We start from the raw sequence: 23,634 nt of genomic DNA, 5'->3' as shown, positions 1-23,634 counted from the left end.
ACTGATGGAGTTCCTCACACATCTCCAGCAGCAACGACCTCCATCCTCACCCCCTCCAGTGACTCCTTGAAAAAGATGCCTGAGTCTCACATGGGCACCATGATTGATTGGATGGCAGGGCTGGGAGTAGGTGGAGCCAGAGAATGGGCAGGGCCTGGCTCGCATCACCAGAGAGAGTGAAGTGGGTGTTGCCACAGCAGCCCCAGGCCCCTTGGCAGGCCAGTTGGTTGGTTGGATGACTGGTGTGGATCATGTTGGTGCCAACTGCACAGTTTTTATCCTCAGTTTTCCTGGGGAGGTCAGGACTGCTGGCTCCTTGTGTCTTCCTGAGATGGAGATCGTAACAATGGGGTCAGACTTACAGTCAGAGAGCTCAAGAAGGAGAGAAAAGAAGTTAAAGAAAACATTGGAAATGTAAAGAGAGTCTGAAAAAACAATTATCAAGCAACAGACAAAAAATTGTGAAATATATTATAAACACATGAATACATAAAAATAGGATAGGGTTACTAAAAGATGCAAGAGAGACACCCAGAGGTAACAGTGCAATAGCAGAATTAATATTTATTTTCTGAAAATCAGCAGAGAGTTTGAGGCAGTGGGATTAGTTTGGGATAGATACAGGGATATGGAGAGAGCACAGGGCAGCAGGATTATGTGGAGACAGTGGGATTAGTTTGGAATTGATACAGAATTGAGAAAAGAGTGGGGCAGTGGGATTTCTTTGTGATTGATACAGCAGCCATCGACCCAGTTTGGGCGGCACGGTGGTGAGCACTGCTGCCTCACAGCAACAGTGTCCCAGGTTCAATTCCGGCTTCGGGTCACTGTCTATGTGGAGTTTGCATGTTCTCCCCGTGTCTATGTGGGTTTCCTCGGGTGCTCCGGTTTCCTCCCACACTCCAAAGATGTGCAGGTTTGGTTGATTGGCCATGCTAAATTGCCCCTTAGTGTCAGTGGGATTAGGAGGGTAAATATGTGGGGTTATAGGGGTAGGGGCTGGGTGGGATTGTGGCCGGTGCAGGCTCTTTTGGCCGAATGGCCTCCTTCTGCACTGTAGGATTCTAAGATACAGGGGAATAGGTGAGAATCAGAGCTATGGGGAGAGAGCGGGACAGTGGGATTAGTTTGGGACAAATACAGGGCTATGGGAAGAGAGTGGGAGAGTGGATTAGTTTGAGACTGATACGGGGCTATGGGGAGAGAGTGGGACAGTGGGACTAGTTTGGGATTGATACAAGGTAATGGAGCGAGCGTAGAGCAGTGGGATTATGGGGGTAGTGCAGGGCAGTGATTTTTTTTGGGGATTCACATAACCATGGGGAAAGATAAAGCAGTCAGATTAGTTTGGAATCGATATAGGACTATGGGAGAGAATGAGACAATCTGCATTGCGATAGGGATCTTGGGATATTGTGGATCAATGGGTCCAGTTGGGATTGGTACATGGCTCTGGGAGGAAGCAGGACAGAGAGGAATGATTTGGGATATATACTGGATTTTGGGAATTGACAGTGAGGCAGTGGGATTAGTTTAAAAACGTTTTCTTACTGGGATTCCTGGGGAATCTGATGGGTTCACTTGGGGTTGAGGGAAAATTTACACAGATTCCTGATGTGCATTTTACCGTTAGCAGTGAAGGGGTTAATGGATGAATCCCTGTTCAAATTGCTGCCTCTCTCCAGGTTTTCATCTTTAATCTATGCAGACTGGAAAAGTCAGTTGGATAAAGAAAGGTTTTGTTTTGCCAGAAAACTTGTCTTGGTGACACTGCCCCTTTAAGGAGACAGAGACGAGGTGAAATTTACTGATAACTGGGGTGAAATGAAACTGAAAGTTCAGCGAATAACAGAAGCAGGAGCAGCAACGGAGATGGCCGTCAGTAAACACATCTTAATCCTGAGTAAGAATTTAACCTGCTCCATCTGTCAGTCTCTCTTTGTGGAGCCGGTGCGGCTGGACTGTGATCATAACTTTTGTAAATCCTGTATCTAGAAGTATTGGGGAAAGCAGCGTCAGGCTGTGTCCTGCCCGGAATGTCAGCAGCTTCTCCCCCGGAGAGGTTTCACCAGTAACAGGGTGTTGGCCACTCTCTGTGAGGAAGCCAGGGAACTGGAGCTGAAACGGGAGGAGGAACACGGGGAGAAGCTGGATGGAGACACAGAGAGAGAGCAGTCTTTCTGTGAGAAACACGGGGAGAAGCTGATTCTGTTCTGTGAGGATGATGAGATTCTGATCTGTGCCAAATGTGTAGATTCTCCCCCACATTCAGTCCACAGACTCCTCGCTCTACCAATAGCTTTTGACAAGTACAAGGTAAGGGGACAGTGAGTTACCCGTCTCCATGTTCGTGGTGTTAATTGGGACTGTAATAAGTTAGTAGACAAATGTTGCTCTTACCGATTGCTCGCTTTCAGCTCAATGCTGACATCTGACAGTGGGAAATGTGAGTGTTAATGTTAATAGTGTGTGAAAGGTCTTACCGCTTCTATTTACACAGACATTATATGAATGCAGTCCCAGGTTTCAGCTTTCTTCATTCGGGCTGTGTTGTGTTGATATTATTTCTGGAGTTGGGGAACGCATTGAAACTGATTCTGTCCCTGCAGAATTCAGCACATGATTTCCTGTCTCTAAACCCCGCCCCCAGACTCCAGCCATTGGTCAATGCACATGTCAATCCTCATCAGCATTGTCTTCCCCACCAATTGGGAAATGAACAGAGAGCCTTCAACAAGTGATTGGCTCATTTTATTTTACTGTCAGTCATTTCCCAACATCGCTGTTTTCCAATAAAATTATAAACTCAGTTTCTCATGTCCCGGTGAGATTTCTTCTGGGTCGATGGCAGCAGAATCCTGGAGATTAGTCTTCAATTCAGGGAGGCAACAGGACATAACGGGAGGGTAGGTTACTCTCGTTGTACAGTTTAAGATTTATTAACGTTCCTTCATGACAGACTGTGTTCACGATTACTGTGGGGTAATGTAGCTTTACGTAAGTTTTCTTCATTGCAGCATTTTCTTCAAATCTGTTGCAATCCAACTAATTTTATCATCCAGGTGAACAACACACTCCACCCCCACCCCACGCGCCCCTGTGAAATTCAACCCCATAAGTCTAAACCTCCCACCCAATTGTCGCAGATTTAGTCTGTGCCTATGTGTAGGGGGTCCAGTGAATCCCCAGTGAATACACAATCAAACACAATTATTATACAATGAACAATGTCTAAACATGATGCTTCAACCCCAGTCCATCCCCCAATGAAATTTAACACCTGAAGTCCGCAAATCCAACCTGTCACAGTATTAGTTTGTTGCCTATTTGTGTGAGGTCCATTGAATCCCCAATTAATCCCCAAGACAGCATACAATCAAAAAAGATGTGCTGGTTAGGTGCACTGGCCATGATGAATTCTCCCTCAATGTGCCTGAGTAGGTGCTGGGAGTGAGACGACTGGGGGATTTTCACAGTAATTTCATTGCAGTGTTAATGTAAGCCTGCTTGTGACACTAATAAATAAACTTGAAATAATTACTTTACAATTAACAATGTCTAAACTATCAAAGATGTGGAGATGCTGGCGTTGGACTGGGATAAGCACAGTAAGAAGTCTCACAACACCAGGTTAAAGTCCAACAGGTTTATTTGGTTGCACAAGCTTTCAGAGCGCTGCTCCTTCATCAGGTGAGTGAAGAGTTGTGTTCACAAACAGGACATATATAGACACAAACTCAATTTACAAGATAATGGTTGGAATGCGAGTCTTTACAGGTAATCAAGTCTTAAAGGAACAGACAATGTGAGTGGAGAGAGGGTAAAGCACAGGTTAAAGAGATGTGTATTGTCTCCAGCCAGGACAGTTAGTGAGATTTTGCAAGCCCAGGCAATTTGTGGGGGTTACAGATAGTGTGACATGAACCCAAGATCCCGGTTGAGACTGTCCTCATGTGTGCGGAACTTGGCTGTCAGTTTCTGCTCAGCAATTCTGCGTTGTCGTGTGTTGTGAAGGCCACCTTGGAGATGGAAGACTTACCCAAAGATCAGAGGCTGAATGTCGGTGACTGCTGAAGTGTTCCCCGACAGGAAGAGAACTCTCCTGCCTGGTGATTGACGAGCGATGTTCATTCATCCGTTGTTGTAGCGTCTGCATGGTCTCATCAGTGTACCATGCCTCGGGACATCCTTTCCTGCAGCGCATCAGGTAGACAACGTTGGCTGAGTTGCAAGAGTATGTATCATGTACCTGGTGGATGGTGTTCTCACGTGAGATGATGGCATCCGTGTCGATGATCTGGCACATCTTACAGAGGTTGCTGTGGCAGGGTTATGTGGTGTCGTGGTCACTGTTCTCCTAAAGGCTCCTCACTCAGGATGAAGGAGCAGCGCTCTGAAAGCTTGTGTTACCAAATAAACCTGTTAGACTTTAACCTGGTGTTGTGAGACTTCTTACTAAACTATCAAATCCATTCATATATTCGATACACCATGAAGCTGTTGTTGGTTTGAAACTGTACCTGGTCTGATTCAATACCTTTCTCTCTGCCGGTTATAAAGTGCTCGTGCCACATGTTAACACCTCTCCCTAAACATCTCTCCTCACAGTTTGTGATATAATCATAGACATTAGAATGGATCACGCTGAGATCTGATTCCATTTTTAGGACCAGCTGAAATTATCCTTGGATTCCATGGAGAAGGAAAAGAAAAATCAAAGTGAATTCAAACAGCGGCAGCAGAGGGAGATTTCAGAACTGGAGGTGAGTATGACTTCAGCTCCCTTTCAACACTGCAACCCTTTAACAACCCGCTGTTTAAACAATCTCTCTCACTGTCATAGCAACTCACTGGATCCCTGGAGCAAGACATCTCCACACAATTTGCTGAAATCCATCGGTATCTTGAAGACAAAGAGAAACATTTAATCAAAGAGCTGAGGAAACAAAAGGAGGAAGATCTTCGACCAATGGAGGAGAATCTGAGAAGAATTGAAGAGGAACTGGCTTCACTTGAGGGGAAGATATTGAACCTTTGTGTAGACATCGAGCAGCAAGACAGTGTCTCCTTTCTCAAGGTGACCCTTTATAACCCAAACTGTTGATGTGATTATGAACCAGGAAGTGGAGATGCTGGCACTGGACTCGGGTGGGCACAGTAAGAAGTCTCACAACACCAGGTTAAAGTCCAACAGGTTTATTTGGAATCATGAGCTTTTGGAGCGCTGCTCCTACTCACCTCAGCAAGGACCATTACTCTGAAAGCTCGTCATTCCAAATAAACCTGTTGGGTTTTAACCTGGTGTTGCAAGACTTCTTACTGTGATTGTAAACAGTATTTTATAAGAGCTGGCTGTAGAGTAACTGGAACCAGAATGAAAGGATCCAGAGAAGGAGTGGGAGAGAAGAGATGGGTGACCCGAAACCAGGGGTGGACATAGAGACCTGTAAGGAACATTGAGACAGCAATCAGAAATCTTTCATACTGGGGAAGTTGGGGGAGGAACCAGATCCAATGGGGACAAAGCAGACCATAGAAGGTCATCAGCACTGAGTTCCACACATAGGTGGGTGGAAATCCCACTTTGGAGGCAATTGTGAGTCAGTTTTATGTTCTGCCTGATTTTCCTTTCATATCAGTGGACTTGGTGAGCTGATGGGATAGTGGTATTGTCATTGGACGAGTAATCCAGAGTAGTGTTCTGGTGACCTGCATTTGAATCCCACCATGGCAGATAAATTCAATAAAAGTCTGGAATGAAAAGTCTTATGTTAACCATGAAACAACTGTCATAGAGCCCATCTGGCTCACTGAATGTTGATATTAAATACTCTCTGAAATGACTGAGCGAGCCATTCCGTTCACGGACAATTAGTGATGGGCAATAAATGCTGGCCCAGCCGGCGACGCCCACATCCCCCGAATAAATACAAAGAAACTCTCAGACCCACACACAGGACAGAGAAAGTTGTGGCCATTTGTACATTCACTTCCACCTTGACTAACAAGCTGAGAAAGTGCTGTGAACCTTGATTGAATCTTGGTTCAATCACACAATGTTCTGGTCTCCCCATTTTAAGAAGAATATAGAGTCAGTGGATGTGAGGTAACAATCTCAGGAAATACTGAAATACGTCTGAACACTCACGATGCAACACAAATATCCCATCCTCAATGATGCAGGATCCCAGCACATCAGTGTAAAAGATAAGACTGAAGCATTCGCAGCCATATTCAGCCAGATGTGCCAAGTGGAGGATCCATCTTGTCCTCCTATGAATGTCTCCAGCATCACAGATGCCAGTCTTCAGCCAACTCGATTTGCTCCGTGTGATATCAAGAATGGCTAAAGGTGATAGATACTGAAAAGGCTCTGGGCCCTGACAGTCTTCCAGCAATAGATCCCTCAGAATAGCCACAACTCTAACCAGCATAAATGCAACACTGGTGTCTAGCTGACAATGTGCAAAATTGCCCAGGTTTATCCTGTCCTGAAAAGTAGGTGAAATCCAGTCTGTGCTGCTCTGAGTTGGGGACAGTGATGTTACCCCTAAATACAGCATATCTTCCACAGAGAGACAGCAGCCAGTGGAGCAGCTCCTGGACTCTTCCACACAGCTCCAGGGCAACAATTGGCTCAATATCACCTTCCTAACCTGCAATCTACCGCCTAGGACAAGGGCAGCAGATGCATGAGAACAGCACCATGTGTAAACTGCCCTCCGAACCACACACCATCCTGACCTGGAACCTTATCCTGCACTGTCCCTGGGTCAGAATCCTGAAACTCCTTTTCTAACAGCACTGTGGGTGTACCTACACCAGATGGGATGCTGTGTGTCTTTTAAATTGTGATGGATTCAATATAGTTGATGGAGAAAGTGTTTCTCTTTGCGGGAAAAAACAAAATTAATATTTGGAGATATGCCTGTTTGCAATGGGACTTGCCACTGGTCTTACATCATCACGTGTCCTCTGATGTCCTCCTTGGTTTATAAAGACTTGAGGGCAGAAATCATTTTATCCAGCACTTGGAACATGGTGCCAGGAGTGGGATTTGAACCCTTGGAAAGGAACCACCAAGGGCCATAAAAATAAGCCATCACTAATAACTCTAGTGAGGAATTGTTTGCCCAGGGGCTGGTTAGAATGTGGAGTTTCCCTCACATGCAGCAATTGAGGGAAACAGTTCACTAACTGGCAGTCAGAAAAATACGTAATTAGGAAAGAATTAGAACCTCATGCTGATGGGGTGAGAGAGATGCAGCAGGAGATTTGAGTGGAGTGGAGCACAAACACGAGGATAAACTAATTGGACTGAGAGCAGTGACACTGCTGTTCAGTCCCATGGGTGCTGGTGCTGGGAGCAGTGACATGTTGGGGTTCAGTCCCATGGGTGCTGGTGCTGAGAGCAGTGACATGTTGGGGTTCAGTCCCATGGGTGCTAGTGCTGAGAGCAGTGACATGTTGGGTTTCAGTCCCATGGGTGACACCAATTCAAACACTGTGCAATTAGAGGCTATTTGACTGTGGGGACATCACAATGAGCCTTATTCTGTTCACATTTGAGCTGCTGCGAGTGTTCAGGAGCTGGTACGTTAACTGCTGTCTCCCTATCAAAGGAATGCTGCATTGAAGTGTCCACAGCTGATAGCAGCAGATGTTGACATGGATAGAAGCTCTTTAGTTACTTGGAAAATAGAGATCAGAAATAAATGTAACTATTAGTGTGCTTTCAAACTCTTCTACAGCTGAGGAAACCCTGTCGACACAATGGGGCAAGGTTGGGCTGGGGGTTGGTAACTGGTGTGGTACCACATGAGTGGAAGCCATGAGTAAAAACTCCATCCAGATCCCTTCACATTTAACTAAAATCACTGATTCTACATCGTTGAAAATTACAATCTAAACAGCAGCGTGTGTATTTATTAAAATGTTTCTGATTCTCTGTCCCACAGGAACTGCAAAGATTGAGAGAAAGGTGAGTATCTAATCTAAACTCACACAGGGTTTTACACTGTGATCACAGTCTGTATCCAGCAGAGAGTGATTAAATCAATCCCATTCACACAGCTACCTGGATAAAGGGGAGGATGGGGAAGATGCAGAGAGAGGTGAAGATGGAGAGATATTGAAGTTTCCAAGAAGGAGATACTTGGGATTTCGAGGCCCGTTACTCTACGCAGTGTGGAAGAAAATGAAAAAGATCATCTCTCCAGGTAAGAAACTCCACAGCTTTGTGTTCACCCTCTGTTTCCTGCCCTCATCACCTCCCCCAGCCCTCTCCTGAAGATGCTGCCTGTTATTGAGGACAGATTATTGGGGACCTCACTCGAGGGACTGTTGTTGATGTGGGACCTTAGATTAAACGATTTGGGCATGAGGGAATCAGATTTGACATCCAATCACTCAGACTCTCCATGGAGTCACTGGAAATGATCCAACTGAGACCCCTGGATAATGGTGTTCCTCTCAGTCCCAGGACTCACTGGACAGGGATCAGACTGAGAGCCCTGGATAATGGTGTTCCTCTCTGATGTGGAGATGCCGGCATTGGGCTGGGGTAAACACAGTAAGAAGTTTAACAACACCAGGTTAAAGTCCAACAGGTTTATTTGGTAGCAAAAGCCACACAAGCTTTCGGAGCTGCAAGCCCCTTCTTCAGGTGAGTGGGAATTCCGTTCACAAACAGAGCATAAAAAGACACAAACTCAATTTACATGAATAATGGTTGGAATGCGAATACTTACAACTAATCAAGTCTTTAAGAAACAAAACAACATGAGTGGAGAGAGCATCAAGACAGGCTAAAAAGATGTGCATTGTCTCCAGACAAGACAGCCAGTGACACTCTGTGGGGGTTACAAATAGTGGGACATGAACCCAATATCCCGGTTGAGGCCGTCCTCGTGTGTGCAGAACTTGGCTATCGGTTTCTGCTCAGCGACTCTGCGCCGTCGTGTGTCGCGAAGGCCGCCTTGGAGAACGCTTACCCGAATATCAGAGGCCGAATGCCCGTGACCGCTGAAGTGCTCCCCAACAGGAAGAGAACAGTCTTGCCTGGTGATTGTCGAGCGGTGTTCATTCATCCGTTGTCGCAGCGTCGGGTAAGCGTTCTCCAAGGCGGCCTTCGTGACACACGACGGCGCAGAGTCGCTGAGCAGAAACTGATAGCCAAGTTCCGCACACACGAGGATGGCCTCAACCGGGATATTGGGTTCATGTCCCACTATTTGTAACCCCCACAGAGTGTCACTGGCTGTCTTGTCTGGAGCCAATAAACATCTTTTTAGCCTGTCTTGATGCTCTCTCCACTCATGTTGTTTTGTTTCTTAAAGACTTGATTAGTTGTAAGTATTCGCATTCCAACCATTATTCATGTAAATTGAGTTTGTGTCTTTATGTGCTCTGTTTGTGAACAGAATTCCCACTCACCTGAAGAAGGGGCTTGCAGCTCCGAAGGCTTGTGTGGCTTTTGCTACCAAATAAACCTGTTGGACTTTAACCTGGTGTTGTTAGACTTCTTACTGTGTTCCTCTCTGAGCCAGAGAACTGAGCAGTGATCGTATAATATAGGATCAGGGCAAGGCCATTTAGCACCCTCAGGCCTGTTTTGCCTTTCAGTGGCTGATTTGTGATCTAACTGTACAAATTGGATCTGCCTCAGTCCCATATCTGTGTACACCTATGTTTAAAAATTACACCACTCTCATTTTCCGATATAGAAATGAGTTTTTATCAATTGCCATATAAGACCATGGAGTAGGCCATTCAGCCCTCGAACCTGCTCCACCATTCAATAGGAACACGGCTGATCCAACATTCTTCATGTCCACTTTCCTGCCCTTTCCCTGTACACCTTTATTCCCTTACTGATCAAGAATCAATCTGGATCAGCCTTAACTATAGAATCCCTACCCCTACAGTGCAGAAGGAGACCATTCGACCTATTCAATCTGCACTGACTCTCGAAGGGCATCCCAGCCTATCCCTGTAACCCCACGTATTTACCCAGCTAATTACCCTAACCTAAACATTTTGGGACACTCAGGGAAAATTTTGCATGGATAATTCAACTAACCTGCACATCTTAGCTGTGGGAGGACACTGGAGCACTCAAAAGAAATCCACGCGGGAGAACATGCATACTCCACGCAAGGCTTGAATCCAACCTGGGTCCCTGGTGCTGTGAGGCAGCAGTGCTCTCCATTGTGCCAACATACACAAGGACTCTGCTCCCACAGCTCTCTGTGGCAAGGGGTTCCAAAGACTCACAACCCCCTGAGAGAAGAAATTCCTCATCTCAGTCTTAAATTGGTGCCCTTTTATTCTGAGACAACGCCTCTCTGGTCTCAGTCTCTCCCATCAGGGGAAGCAACCTCTCAGCATTTACCTGTCAAACCCCTTAATGAGATCACCTCTCATTCTTCTGAATTCCAAAACGCAGAAGTGAGGTCCGAGATTCTGACACATCTCATGTGTAGAAATGTTTCCTAATTCCTAAATGTTTGGGCTGGAATATAATCTGGTTCTGGGGATGTGTCACATTTTAGTGCCATTCTTTTCTTATTACTGTTATTTTCCTTAAGCTGGGTTTTTTTTGATGAGTCCCTGTCACTGATTCAATAATATTTTTCCTTGGGATAACTGACTTGCGGATCTCTTTGTCTATTGTAAATACTGTACAACATTATTCTGTATGTCAGCGAGTTCCTTATTTTCAGTGCTGCTGATCAACTCCTCCTTCCCGACAGGAAAACTTCTTTTTATTCTTTCATGGGATGTGGGTGTCACTGGCAAGGCCGGTGCTTAATACTCATCCTTCATTACCTTGAACTGAGTGGCTTGTTCGGCTATTTCAGAAAACAGTTAAGATGCCACTACACCTGTAATCACATGTAGGACACACCAGGCAAGTATGGCAGATTTCCTTCTCTAAAGGGGCATCAGAACACTGTACCCAGTCTGTAATATTTGTTCGCTGTCCACACTAGAGTCTGGTATTATATCTAATTGCAGACGGAAGTACTTCCTGATACGCAGATTCTGGAATGTGTGCTGAGTGCAGTGTTACTGACCTGAGATTTTAATCTGTGTCCATGCCCCTTCCTCTGTCTAAAATGTTTAACATGATCTCTTTTTGAATTCCCTCAGTCCCAACCTCACTGACCCTGGACCCAAACACAGCGCATCGTAACCTCATCCTGTCTGAGGAGCTGACCAGTGTGAGGTGCAGTAACCGAGCAGCACAGGTTCCTGATAATCCAGAGAGATTTGGCACAGTTCCATGTGTCCTGGGGTCAGAGGTATTCACATCGGGGAAACATTACTGGGAGGTGGGGGTCGGAGACAAGACTGACTGGGCACTGGGTGTGGCCAGAAAGTCAGCCAATAGGAAGGGAAAGATAACACTGGACCCTAAAGGTGGTTACTGGGCTGTGCGGCAGAGAAATGGGAATGAATATGAAGCTTTTGATCGCCATTCTGTCCCCCTGACTGAAAACCCCAGGAACATCGGAGTTTTCCTGGACTATGAGGGGGGACAGGTGAGCTTTTACAATGCTGATGATATGTCCGTTCTGCACATTTTCACTGACACATTCTCTGAGAAACTCTTCCCTTTTTTCTATACCGGATTATTGAATGAGGGTAAAAATGCTGCTCCTCTGAAACTGCGTCATTGAACAGTAGATTCCTAAACTGGTGATTTAGAATATTCCACATCTCACACAGTAACGGTGAGGCACAGCAGGGAACAACACTGGGAAAGTGTGGGCAATAAATGTTGGAGATGTGTGCGTTGGGTCAGTGATTGGTGAGTGTTTCTTGCTCTGAGCTCTTGGGCTGTGACCCCACACCGCAATGTGTGTTACTGTGCAGGATGAAGAGGTCCCAGTGTGAACTCTCGGACCCTCACACCGGCTACCCAACCTGGAACTCTTCATTCCAGCTTATTCCACTGGGAAAGGCTTTGCTGGTCTCCCGGATACAGAATCCATGTTACAAATCCCAGGAATCACACTCGCTGTGAGGAAACAGGAGTAGCAGGATCCCGTAGCCACATCACACTGGTCACACCCAGGCAGGGGGTAGTAATGGTATAATACATCACACAGTGTGAACTGGAGATCTCCAACAACACAATCTGGGACACTGGGATATGAACAGATGCAAAACATCTGTTACAGGTTTATTCTGGGATAGGCCAGTATTCCTAGATATTGGAATGGATTTGTGGAGTCAGAGGTTATTTTAGTGTCTTTAAATCAATTCCACATTGTTCCTCAATTTAAGATATTGTTTAATTCTAAAGTGGTATTTTTCCTCTTTATAATAAAAAATAGTCTCTTCTTGATAAATCTCGAGTTTCTGTTTGGAATTTCTCATTCGCAGAAAGAACCACAAAGTTAATCTAAAACTGCAGATGAGTGAGGAGCAAAAGGTGATACCGCACATTGAAGGATAACATCAGGGTAGCACAGTGGTTAGCACTGCAGCCTCACAACGCGAGGGACCTGGATTCAATTCCAGCCTTGGTTGATGTCCTGTGTGGAGTTTGGACGTTCTCCCCTTGTCTGCATGAGTTTTATCTGTGTGGTGTCTGCACGTTCTCCCCAGTGTGCATGGGTTTCCTCCCACAATCCAGTTCGGTGGATTGGCCATGCTAAATTGCCGCTTTATGTCAGGGGAACTAGCAGGGTAAATATGTTGGGTTATCCGGACAGGGCCTGATGGGATTGTTACTGGTGCAGGCTCGATATATTCTATGATCATCTTTCGCTTGACACAATGCATAGAGATGTCTTGACATAATTTATGATGGCTTTGTTACTGGAGCAGGACCCGGATTACTAACCCCATCCACAAACGTTCACTCCCTCCAACATCAATGCACAGTGGCAGCTGTGTATACCAGCTACAAGGTACACTTCATGAACTCACCAAGGCTCTTTAGTCAGCACCTTCCGAACCCAAAACCTCTGCCAGCTAGAAGGACAAGAGCAGCAGATTCCCGGGAACACCACCACCATGTTTGGAAAATGTGGAAAAGCTGTGCATCCAATCACAGGCTGGTTCCTCCCTGCATTTGCTGCTGATAGGTTCATTCTGAATCTGCCGCGTTAAACCACTGTCTCCGAGTGTTGTTTCCTGTTTGTTTGTTTTATTTTCTTCTGAAATCAGCTCAGTGGATGGTCAGGTATGTTCAACATTGCTGGAGCCAATGCAGTTCTATTTCAATCATTACTCTGGATTAAATGGGAATGCCCCGATTATATGAAAGAGATGCTGGGCTTGGAAAATGGATGGCTGGCATGGTACATCACTGCATAAAAGTTAAAAGATTAGAGAAATCAAAGAATGTTTCCAATATAACCAATTATATTTAATTTTGGAGGGTGAGCTGTGAGGAGGATGCAATCAGTATGATTTGGACAAGCTGAGCGAGAGGGCAAATACATGGCAGTTGCAATGTGGAGAAATGTGAGGTTATCCACAATGGTAGCAGAAACAGGAATGCAGTTTATTACCTGAATGGCCATAAGTTAGGAGAGGGGAATGTACAACGAGACCTGGGTGTCCTCGTACACCAGTCATGGACGGTAAGCATGCAGGTGCAGCAGGCAGTAAAAAAGACAAATGGTATGTTGGCTTTCATAGCGAGGGGATTCAAATGCAGGAGCAGGGATGTCTTAATGCAATTATACAGGCCTTTGTGAGGCTGCAGCTGGAATACTGTGTGTAGTTTTGGTCTCCTTATCTGAGGAAGGATGTTCTTGTTCCAGAGGGAGTGCAGAGAAGGTTTGCCAGACTGATTCCTGGGATGGGGGGGCTGACAGATAAAGAGAGATTGAGTCAGTTACGATTACTTTCACCGAAGTTCAGAAGAATGAGCGGAGATCACATTGAAACCTGTAAATGCCTAACAGGACTGGACAGGATAGATGCAGAAAGGGTGTTCCCGATGGTAGGGGTGTCCAGACCAGGGGTCACAGTCTATGGATACCGAGTAAACTATCTAGGACTGAGATGAGGAGAAATTTCCACACCCAGATAGGTGAGCCTGTGGAATTCGCTACTACAGAAAGCAGTCGAGGCCAAAACATCGAATGTTCTCAAGGAGGCGTTAGACATAGTTCTTGGGGTGAAGGGGGGGTCAAAGGATATGTGGGGAAAGTGGGATCAGGATACTGAATTGGATGATCAGCCATGATCATAATGAATGGTGGAGCAGGCTCAAAGGGACGAATGGTCTACTCCTGTTCCTATTTTCTTTGTGTCTATGTTTAATCAGGCTGGAACCATTTTAGCCATGAATGTGCACAGTTGATATTGAAGTTTCCACCCTGCAGCTGAAATCAAAGTGGAGTTATAAAATAGAATGGCATGTAAACTCCTGAACAATATTACTGCTTCCAATTAGCAAGACACTGAGTGTACATCACACCACTCAACAACGAATATAACAGTAACAATTCACTTCACAAATGACAATAGTCACTTTTAAGAGGGAAGCTGAATGTAGCCATTACAATGAGTGCAAACTGAAACACGCAATTGCAAGGGACAACTGCATCAATCTGTCAATGGCAATCAATGTTTCATAGAAACAAAGAAAATTGGAGCTAGAGAAGCCCATTCGGCTCTTCAAACCAGTTCTGCCATTCCATATTATCATGGCTGATCCTCTAACTCAATGTCACACTCCCCTGCTCTCCCCATTTTCTTTGCGTTTTTAGAGTTTAGAAATCTATCTATTTCCTTCTTAAATACATTCAGTGACGTGCCTTCCATAGACTCTAGTTTGAGAGAATTCCACAGGTTCACCATCCTCTGAGTGAAGAACATTCCCCTAAATGGTCCACCCCATATCCTGAGACTGTTATCCGAGATGGCGGGTGGGAGCCCCAAAATCATCGTCTTTCTCATTCAATTCACTAAAAAAGTGGCCTGTTTGTGGTGTTTAACTGTGATTAATTTAAGGAGCATGCTCTATTAACTGAAGTTTATCATGTAACTAGACTAAAAGACTCTTTGTCAAGAACCAAGCAGTTACTAATTCTTTAATGAGGCGGTCTTTCTGCATTCCATGTCCGATCAGTCAAAAGCACTGTGAGTGGTGGGATCAGGGCAGCCTCTCTGTGAAGAGAGAGAACAGAGTTCATGTTTTCAGCTCAAAGACCTTTGGTCACAACTGACAGAGAGTTGGTAGTTTCAAACTCAATACTTTCAGTGTACTGCCTCTTTTGGCTAAGATCAAGTGTAGTTATGCAGATGCTGCGCTTGGTTGAGGTCATTAGGTTACATTTAAGCTTTATTTTCATATGAAGCAATTTTTAAAAGTGGCATCTCAGCCTTTTGGCTAAGATGCAAATAAGATCAAGCCTTGGAGGAGGAAACCTCTGCCTACTCCAATCAGCTTGGCTCATGTAGATCAGCCCCAGGACAGGGTAAAGGGTTGCACACCCTGTCTTGTCAGCTTGGATCGGAAATGTCTCAACTTGTTGAGACTCTGAATTGGACTTGATTTGATTGGAAAAATATTTTTAAAAACTTTCAGTGTAACTGTCTTTCTGTAATCTGAATTAATATGTTATTGAGCATTTTGTAATGAATTGACTAAAACCATCAAAAAAACCCAAAACCTGCCTTATTGGAAACCAGCCAGATTCATGAAAATTAGACTTAGTGAGAAAATTAGTGAGGCAATTAAAGAATAAGTAATTCATTCATCAATGTAGTTGTAGGACTGGTAATATCACCTGTAACACAAAAAGGTTATAAATGTTATAATTCTAAACACATTATGTCATTAACCCTTGACTTTAATACAAATTCTTCAAAAGTGATGAGAATTATAAGATGTTGCTTTTTCCAGACAGATTAAAAAGATAACATGAACTTGTTAACCTTGTCAGAGGGAATGAATAGGCTCCTGTTCAAGATGTCTCTATTATAAGTAAGAAGTCTCACAACAGCAGGTTAAAGACATGGACTTTAACCTGGTGTTGTAAGACTTCTTACTGTGCTTACCCCATTCCAATACCGGCATCTCCACATCATGTCCATTATAAGTGACAGACAGTTATATTCACCAATTATTGTTTGCCACTTGGGCGAATTCAAGATAAGAGATAAAGCTTAATAGAGCCTTAAAGTTGAGACATTGCGCATAATTAGCAAAAAGAAACCCAATGAGGCAAACTCTTATTTCATTATTGACAAGTAATAGGCCAATTGGGTATTTTTCACAATTGTCGAAAATGGGATTTCAATGTCATTAAGGTATAAAAAGTGGTCTTGAGCAGTGCTTGGTGGGGAGTTGCTTTTACATGTTTTTGCAGCTGTCACTTCACATCCTGGTCTGAGCAGAGTGGTGAGAAGTCTGTCCAATTTTCAAAGTTAAGCTTTCTCCTCTGACTGTGAATTACTGTTAATTGACACTTTGCTTTTTATCTTTCTGACTTGTTACCTTTTGATTGTTAATGAACATTCTGAATTCACCATTTACAGGACTCTGTCTAGCCATGTGGTTACGACTATAAATTTACAAATGGACAGTTATTGCAAACAAATGGAGCCCAAAAATCTTTTTGAAATAAATCTAAGTTTTAATGATATTTATTTTGGGTTTGTGGGTCACAAGTCTGATTGAAAGTCTTCACAGTCCCAGAGGGCCATAGGCTGCTCTCCCCTTAGGGACAGAGAGAGCTGACTGGTGGTGATTTAACCTGAGGGTCACTACACCTCATACAAGGGGCAAGCTTAAGAAGGCGGAGGTTTTATGGATAACCTCGGCTGGTACAGGAATTGAACCCACGCTGCTAGCCTCACTCTGTATCACAAACCAGCCATCCAGCCAACTGAGCTAACTGATCCCCGATTCTCCACAACTCAATGCATGGAATTACTTATTTATTGCAATTATGTTTCAGGATGCGAGTGTGTATGTGAGTGGAGGGATGGTCCAGGAGGTGGATATGGTGCGGTTTGTGAACTTCTATTCACCTCTTGAATTGTGTGGAATTACAAAGCAATGTATTCTTATTGGCCAAATAAAAATAATCAGAAGAAAATGTTGTGGATGCACATTCTACTCAGTGGAGGCTGATCCCTCCCAGAACTTCCATTGTCCTGATTATTACTGGTGGTGCAATAAATTTTGTTTAGGTATTGAGTAGTCTGAATGGTTGGAAATCAGAGCAAGGTGACTCATAGAATCAAAGAATGCTTACAGCCAGGAGTCCTTTCAGCACATTGTCTTGTCTCTGTGTCAATTCTCTGCTACAGCAACTCAACTAGTCCCACTCCTCCCCCTTTCCCATGTATTCCTGCAAAGCCTTTTCCCTTCAGATCATTATCCAGTTCCTTTTTGGAAACAGCAATCGGGTCTGTCTGCAGCAAATACTCAGTCAGTGCATTCCAGATCCAAACCACATGTTGGGTAGGGAGGTTTTTCCTCATGTCAATTCTGCAGATGGGAACAGTTTCTCCCTATTTACTCTATCCAGATCCCCCATGATTTTGAATACATCTAACAAATCTCCTCTCAACTTTCTCTTCTCCAAGGAGAACAGTGCCAGCTTCACCAATCTATACACATAACTGAACTCTCTCATCCTCAGAAACATTCTCGTAAATATTTGCTGCATCCTTTCAAAAACATTCACATTCTTCCCGTTCAGGCTGAGCCGATGTTTTATAAATGTTTATAACTGACTTGCTTTTGTACTCTGTGCCCTATTTATAAAACTCAGGATTCAATGTAATTGAGTAACTGGAACTTGTCCTGCCACTTTCAATGATTGATGCAAAATACACCCAGCTCCCTCTGCTCCTGCATTTAGAATTGTAACCTTTATTTTGTGTCACATCTTCTCATTCTTCTGACCAAAATGTATCACTTCCCACTGATCTACATTAAACTTGATCTGCCACGTGTCTGCCCATTCCACCAGCCTCTCTACATCCTCTTGAAGTCCATCACTATTCTCCTCACCGTGCACAATACTTCCAAATCTTGCATCAGTTTCACATTTTGAAATTGTATCCATTACAACCAGGCCCAGGAAAAGCAGTGTTCCCTCCATGCACCATCCCCCAGTCAGAAATAAGGAAAGTTTTCTGAAACCCGTGTCTTAGTAAGCTTGAATTTAAAACATAAACTGTTGAGTAACGAAATTCCAGCTTTGCTAAAGACTAATGATGAAAAATATCACACGGTTCAAAGTGAAATGGCTAAAAAGCAGAATGTTACTGACTTTTGGGGACTAAAATTGTTCCGCTCTAAGTCACTCACCATCCTGACTTGGAAATAATCAGAAGAATTCTGAACCCGTTCCTTCACCGTCACTGGGTCAAAATCCTGAACTTCCTCCCTAACAGCACTGTGGGTGTACCTACAACTCATGGATTGTTGCGGTTCAAGAAGGGAACTTTTCTGAAGGGCAATGAAGGAAGGACAATAAATGCTGGCCTAGCCAGTGATGCTACATCCTGTGATTGTGGCCGGTGCAGGCTCCTTGGGCTGAATGGCCTCCTTCTGCACTTGTAGGATTCTAAGATACAGGGGTATAGGTGAGAATCAGGGCTATGGGGAGAGTGTGGGGCAATGGGTTAATTTGGGGTTGATACAGAGCTATGGGGAGAGAGTGGGACAGTGGGATTAATTTGGGATAAATACAGAGTTCAGGGAGAGATTGGGGAAGTGGGATTAGTTTGGGATTGATACAAGGTAATGGAGAGAGTGTTGAGCAGTGGGATTATGGGGGGAGTGCAGAGCAGAGATTTTTTGGGGGATTCACATTACCATGGGGAAAGAAAGCAGTCGGATTAGTTTGGGATCGATACAGGATTGTGGGAGAGAATGAGGCAATCTGCAATACGATAGGGATCTTGGGATATTGTGGATCAATGGGTTCAGTTGGGATTGGTACATGTTTCTGGGAGGGAGCAGGGCAGAGAGGAATAATTTGGGATGTATACTGGATTTTGGGAATTGACAGTGAGGCAGTGGGATTAGTTTAAAAACATTTTCTTGCTGGGATTCCTGGGGAATCTGATGGGTTCACTTGGGGTTGAGGGCAGATTTACACAGATTCCTGATGTGCATTTTACCGTTAGCAGTGAAGGGGTTAATGGATGAATCCCTGTTCAAATTGCTGCCTCTCTCCAGATTCTCATCTTTGATCTGTACAGACTGGAAAAGTCAGTTGGATAAAGGGAAGTTTTATTTTGCCGGAAAACTTGTCTTGGTGATACTGCCCCTTCAAGGACACAGAGAGCGAGGTGAAATATACTGATAACCGGGGTGAAATGAAACTGAAAGTTCAGCGAATAACAGAAGCAGGAGCAGCAACGGAGATGGCCGTCAGTAAACACATCTTATCCCTGTTTGAGGGTTTAACCTGCTCCATCTGTCAGTCTCTGTTTGTGGAGCCGGTGCGGCTGGACTGTGAGCACAACTTCTGTAAATCCTGTATCCAGAAGTGTTGGGGAAAGCAGCGTCAGGCTGTGTCCTGCCCGGAATGTCAGCAGCTTCTCCCCCGGAGAAGTTTCACCAGTAGCAGGGTACTGGCCAATCTCTGTGAGGAAGCCAGGCAACTGGAGCTGAAACTGGAGGAGGAACACGGGGAGAAGCTGGATGGAGACACAGAGAGGGAGCAGTCTCTCTGTGAGAAACACGGGGAGAAGCTGGATGGAGACACAGAGAGGGAGCAGTCTCTCTGTGAGAAACACGGGGAGAAGCTGATCCTGTTCTGTGAGGATGAAGAGATTCTGATCTGTGCCAAATGTGTAGGTTCTCCCCCACATTCAGTCCACAGACTCCTAACTCTACCAATAGCTTTTGACAAGTACAAGGTAAGGGAACACAGTGAGTTACCCGTCTCCATGTTCATTGTGATTATTGGGCTGTAACCGGGACTGCAATAAGTTAGTGGACAAACGTTGCTCTGCCCGATTGCTCGCTTTCAGCTCAATACTGACATCTGACAGTGGGAAATGTGAGTGTTAATGTTAATAGTGTGTGAAAGGTCTCACAGCCTCTATTTACACTGACATTATATGAATGCAGTCCCAGGTTTCAGCTTTTTTCATTAAGGCTGTGTTGTGTTGATTTTTTTCTGGAGTTGGGGAACGCATTGAAACTGATTCTGTCCCTGGAGAATTCAGCACATGATTTCCTGTCTTTAAACCGGGATCTTAGGTTCATGCCACACTGTCTGTAACCCCCACGACTTGCCTGGGATTGCAAAATCTCACTTACTGTCCTGGCTGGAGACAATACGCATCTCTTTAACCTGTGCTTAACCCTCTCTGCACTCACATTGTCTGTACCTTTAAGGCCTGTAAAGACTCGCATTCCAACCATTATTTTGTAAATTGAGTTTGTGTCTTTATATGCCCTGTTTGTGAACAGAACTCCCACTTCCCTGATGAAGGAGCAGCGCTCCGAAAGCTTGTGGCTTGTGCTACCAAATAAACCTGTTGGAATTTAACCTGGTGTTGTGATACTTCTCACTTTGTTTATCGCGGTCCAACACCGGCATCTCCACATCTAAACCCCGCCCTCAGACTCCAGCCATTGGCCAATGCACATGTCAATCCTCATCAGCATTGGCTTCTCAACCAATTGGGAAATGAACAGAGAGCCTTCAACAACTGATTGGCTAATTTTATTTTACTGTCAGTCATTTCCCAACATCGCTGTTTTCCAAGAAAATTATAAACTCAGTTTCTCATGTCCCGGTGAGATTTCTTCTGGGTCGATGCCAGCAGAATCCTGGAGATTAGTCTTCAATTCAGGGAGGCAACAGGACATAACGGGAGGGTCGGTAACTCTAGTTATAGAGTTTAAGATTTATTAACAAAGAACAACAACAAAGAACAATACAGCACAGGAACAGGCCTTTCGGCCCTCCAAGCCCGTGCCGCTCCCTGGTCCAAACTAGACCAGGTTCCTTCATGACAGACTGTGTTCACGATTACTGTCGGGTAATGCAGCTTGACGTAAGTTTTCTTCATTGCAGCATTTTCTTCAAATCTGTTGCAATCCAACTAATTTTATCATCCAGGTGAACAACACACTCCACCCCCACCCGACACCCCCCCTATGAAATTCAACCCCATAAGTCTAAACCTCCCACCCAACTGTCACAGTTTTAGTCTGTGCCTATGTGTAGGGGGTCCAGTGAATCCCCAGTGAATACACAAGACCTGCACACAATCAAACACAATGACTATATAATAAACAATGTCTAAACAATACGCTTCAACCCCACTCTACCCCCCAATGAAATTCAACCCCTCAAGTCCGCAAATCCAACACAACTGTCACAGTATTAGCCTGTGCCTATTTGTATGAGGTCCATTGAATCCCCAGTTAATCCCCAAGACCAGCATACAATCCAAAAAGATGTGCTGGTTAGGTGCACTGGCCATGCTAAATTCTCCCTCAATGTGCCTGAATAGGTGCTGGGAGTGAGGCGACAGGAGGGTTTTCACAGTAACTTCATTGCAGTGTTAAGGTAAGCCTGCTTGTGACACTAAATAAATGTTAAGTAATTACTTTACAATTAACAATGTCAAAACTATCAAAGATGTGGAGATGCCGGCGTTGGACTGGGGTAAGAAGTCTTACAACATCTGGTGAAAGTCCAACAGGTTTATTTGGTAGCACAAGCTTTTGGAGTGCTGCACCTTCATCAGGTAAGTGAAGAGTTGTGTACACAAACAGGGCATACAGAGGCACAAACTCAATTTACAAGATGATTGTTGGAATGCGAGTCTTTACAGGTAATCAAGTCTTAAAGGTACAGACAATGTGAGTGGAGAGAGGGTTAAGCACACGTTAGAGAGGTGTGTATTGTCTCCAGACAGGACAGTTAGTGAGGTTTTGCAAGCTCAGGCAAGTTGTGGGGGTTACAGATAGTGTGACATGAACCCAAGATCCCAGTTGAGGCCGTCCTCATGTGTGCGGAACTTGGCTATCAGTTTCTGCTCAGCGAGTCTGCGTTGTCGCGTGTTGTGAAGGCCGCCTTGGAGAAGGAACGCTTACCCAAAGATCAGCGGCTGAATGCTGGTGACTGCTGAAGTGCTCCCCTACAGGAAGAGAACACTCCTGCCTGCTGATTGTCGAGCGGTGTTCATTCATCAGTTGTTGTAGCGTCTGCATGGTCTCCCCAATGTACCATGCCTCGGGACATCCTTTCCTACAGCGTATCAGGTCGACATTGTTGGCCGAGTCTCAAGAGTATGTACTGTGTACCTGGTGAATGGTGTTCTCACGTGAGATGACGACATCCGTGTCAATGATCTGGCACATCTTAAGAGGTTGCTGTGGCAGGGTTGTGTGGTGTCGTGGTCACTGTTCTCCTGAAGGCTCCTCAGTCACCTGATGAAGGAGCAGCACTCCGAAAGCTTGTGCTAACAAATAAACCTGTTGGACTTTAACGTGGTGTTGTGAGACTTCTTACTGAACTATCAAATCCATTCATATATTCTATACGCCATGAAGCTGTGATTGGTTTGAAGCTGTACCTGGTCTGATACAATACCTTTCACTCTGCCGGTTATAAAGTGCTTGTGCCACATGTTAACAGCTCTCCCTGAACACCTCTCCTCACAGTTTGTGATATAACAGCAGACATTACAATGGATCACGCTGAGATCTGATTCCATTTTTAGGACCAGCTGAAATTATCCTTGGATTCCATGGAGAATGAAATGCAAAATCAAAGTGAATTGAAACAGCAGCAGCAGAGGGAGATTTCAGAACTGGAGGTGAGTATGACTTCAGCTCCCTTTCAACACTGCAACTCTTTAACAACCCGCTGTTTAAACAATCTCTCTCACTGTCATAGCAACTCACTGGATCCCTGGAGCAAGACATCTCCACACAATTTGCCAAAATCCATCGATATCTTGAAGACAAAGAGAAACATTTCATTGAAGAGCTGAGGAGACAAAAGGAGGAAGATCTGCGACCAATGGCGGAGAATCTGAGAAGAATTGAAGAGGAACTGACTTCACTTGAGGGGAAAATATTGAACCTTTGTGTCGACATCGAGCAGCAAGACAGCGTCTCCTTTCTCAAGGTGACCCTTTATAACCGAATCCCCAAACTGTTGGTGTGATTATGAACCATGAAGTGGAGATGCTGGCACTGGACTCGGGTGGGCACAGTAAGAAGTCTCACAACACCAGGTTAAAGTCCAACAGGTTTTTTTGGAATCACGAGCGTTTGGAGCGCTGCTCCTACGCACCTGAGCAAGGAGCAACGCTCTGAAAGCTCGTCATTCCAAATAAACCTGTTCGACTTTAACCTGGTGTTGCGAGACTTCTTACTGTGATTGTAAACAGTATTTTATAAGAGCTGGCTGCGGAGTAACTGGAACCAGAATGAAAGGATCCAGAGAAGGAGTGGGAGAGAAGAGATGGGTGACCTGAAACCAGGGATGGACATAGAGACCTGTAAGGACATTGAGACAGCAATGAGAAATCTTTCATAATGGAGACGTTGAGGGAGGAACCAGTCCCAATGGGACAAAGCAGACCATAGAAGGTCATCAGCACTGAGTTCCACACATAGGTGGGTGGAAATCCCACTTAGGGTCAATTGTGAGTCAGTTTTAT

General features: G+C 44.7%; 2 protein-coding genes across 2 annotated transcripts in view; both read left to right on the top strand.

Annotated features, from left to right (window-relative positions):
* LOC144497702 (uncharacterized) overlaps positions 1–23,634 on the top strand; it is a 76,149-nt gene that overhangs the window by 42,577 nt on the left and 9,938 nt on the right. The window contains exons 7-10 of the mRNA XM_078219145.1: positions 1,996–2,316; positions 19,273–19,860; positions 22,687–22,782; positions 22,863–23,096. Of these exons, the coding sequence (XP_078075271.1) occupies positions 1,996–2,316; positions 19,273–19,860; positions 22,687–22,782; positions 22,863–23,096 (1,239 nt within the window). The remainder of the gene's footprint in view (positions 1–1,995; positions 2,317–19,272; positions 19,861–22,686; positions 22,783–22,862; positions 23,097–23,634) is intronic.
* On the top strand, positions 1,844–12,356 carry LOC144496974 (zinc-binding protein A33-like). Its single transcript, XM_078217636.1, has 6 exons — positions 1,844–2,316; positions 4,668–4,763; positions 4,844–5,077; positions 7,959–7,981; positions 8,074–8,219; positions 11,155–12,356. The coding sequence occupies exons 2-6, from the start codon at positions 4,695–4,697 to the stop codon at positions 11,682–11,684; spliced, it is 1,002 nt and encodes a 333-aa protein (XP_078073762.1). The 5' UTR covers positions 1,844–2,316; positions 4,668–4,694; the 3' UTR covers positions 11,685–12,356.

Source organism: Mustelus asterias, chromosome 8 (genome assembly GCF_964213995.1).
Source record: "Mustelus asterias chromosome 8, sMusAst1.hap1.1, whole genome shotgun sequence".
Taxonomy (NCBI): Eukaryota; Metazoa; Chordata; class Chondrichthyes; order Carcharhiniformes; family Triakidae; genus Mustelus; species Mustelus asterias.
Note: the sequence above shows the minus strand (reverse complement) of the source record. Positions and strands in the feature narration are given on the sequence as shown.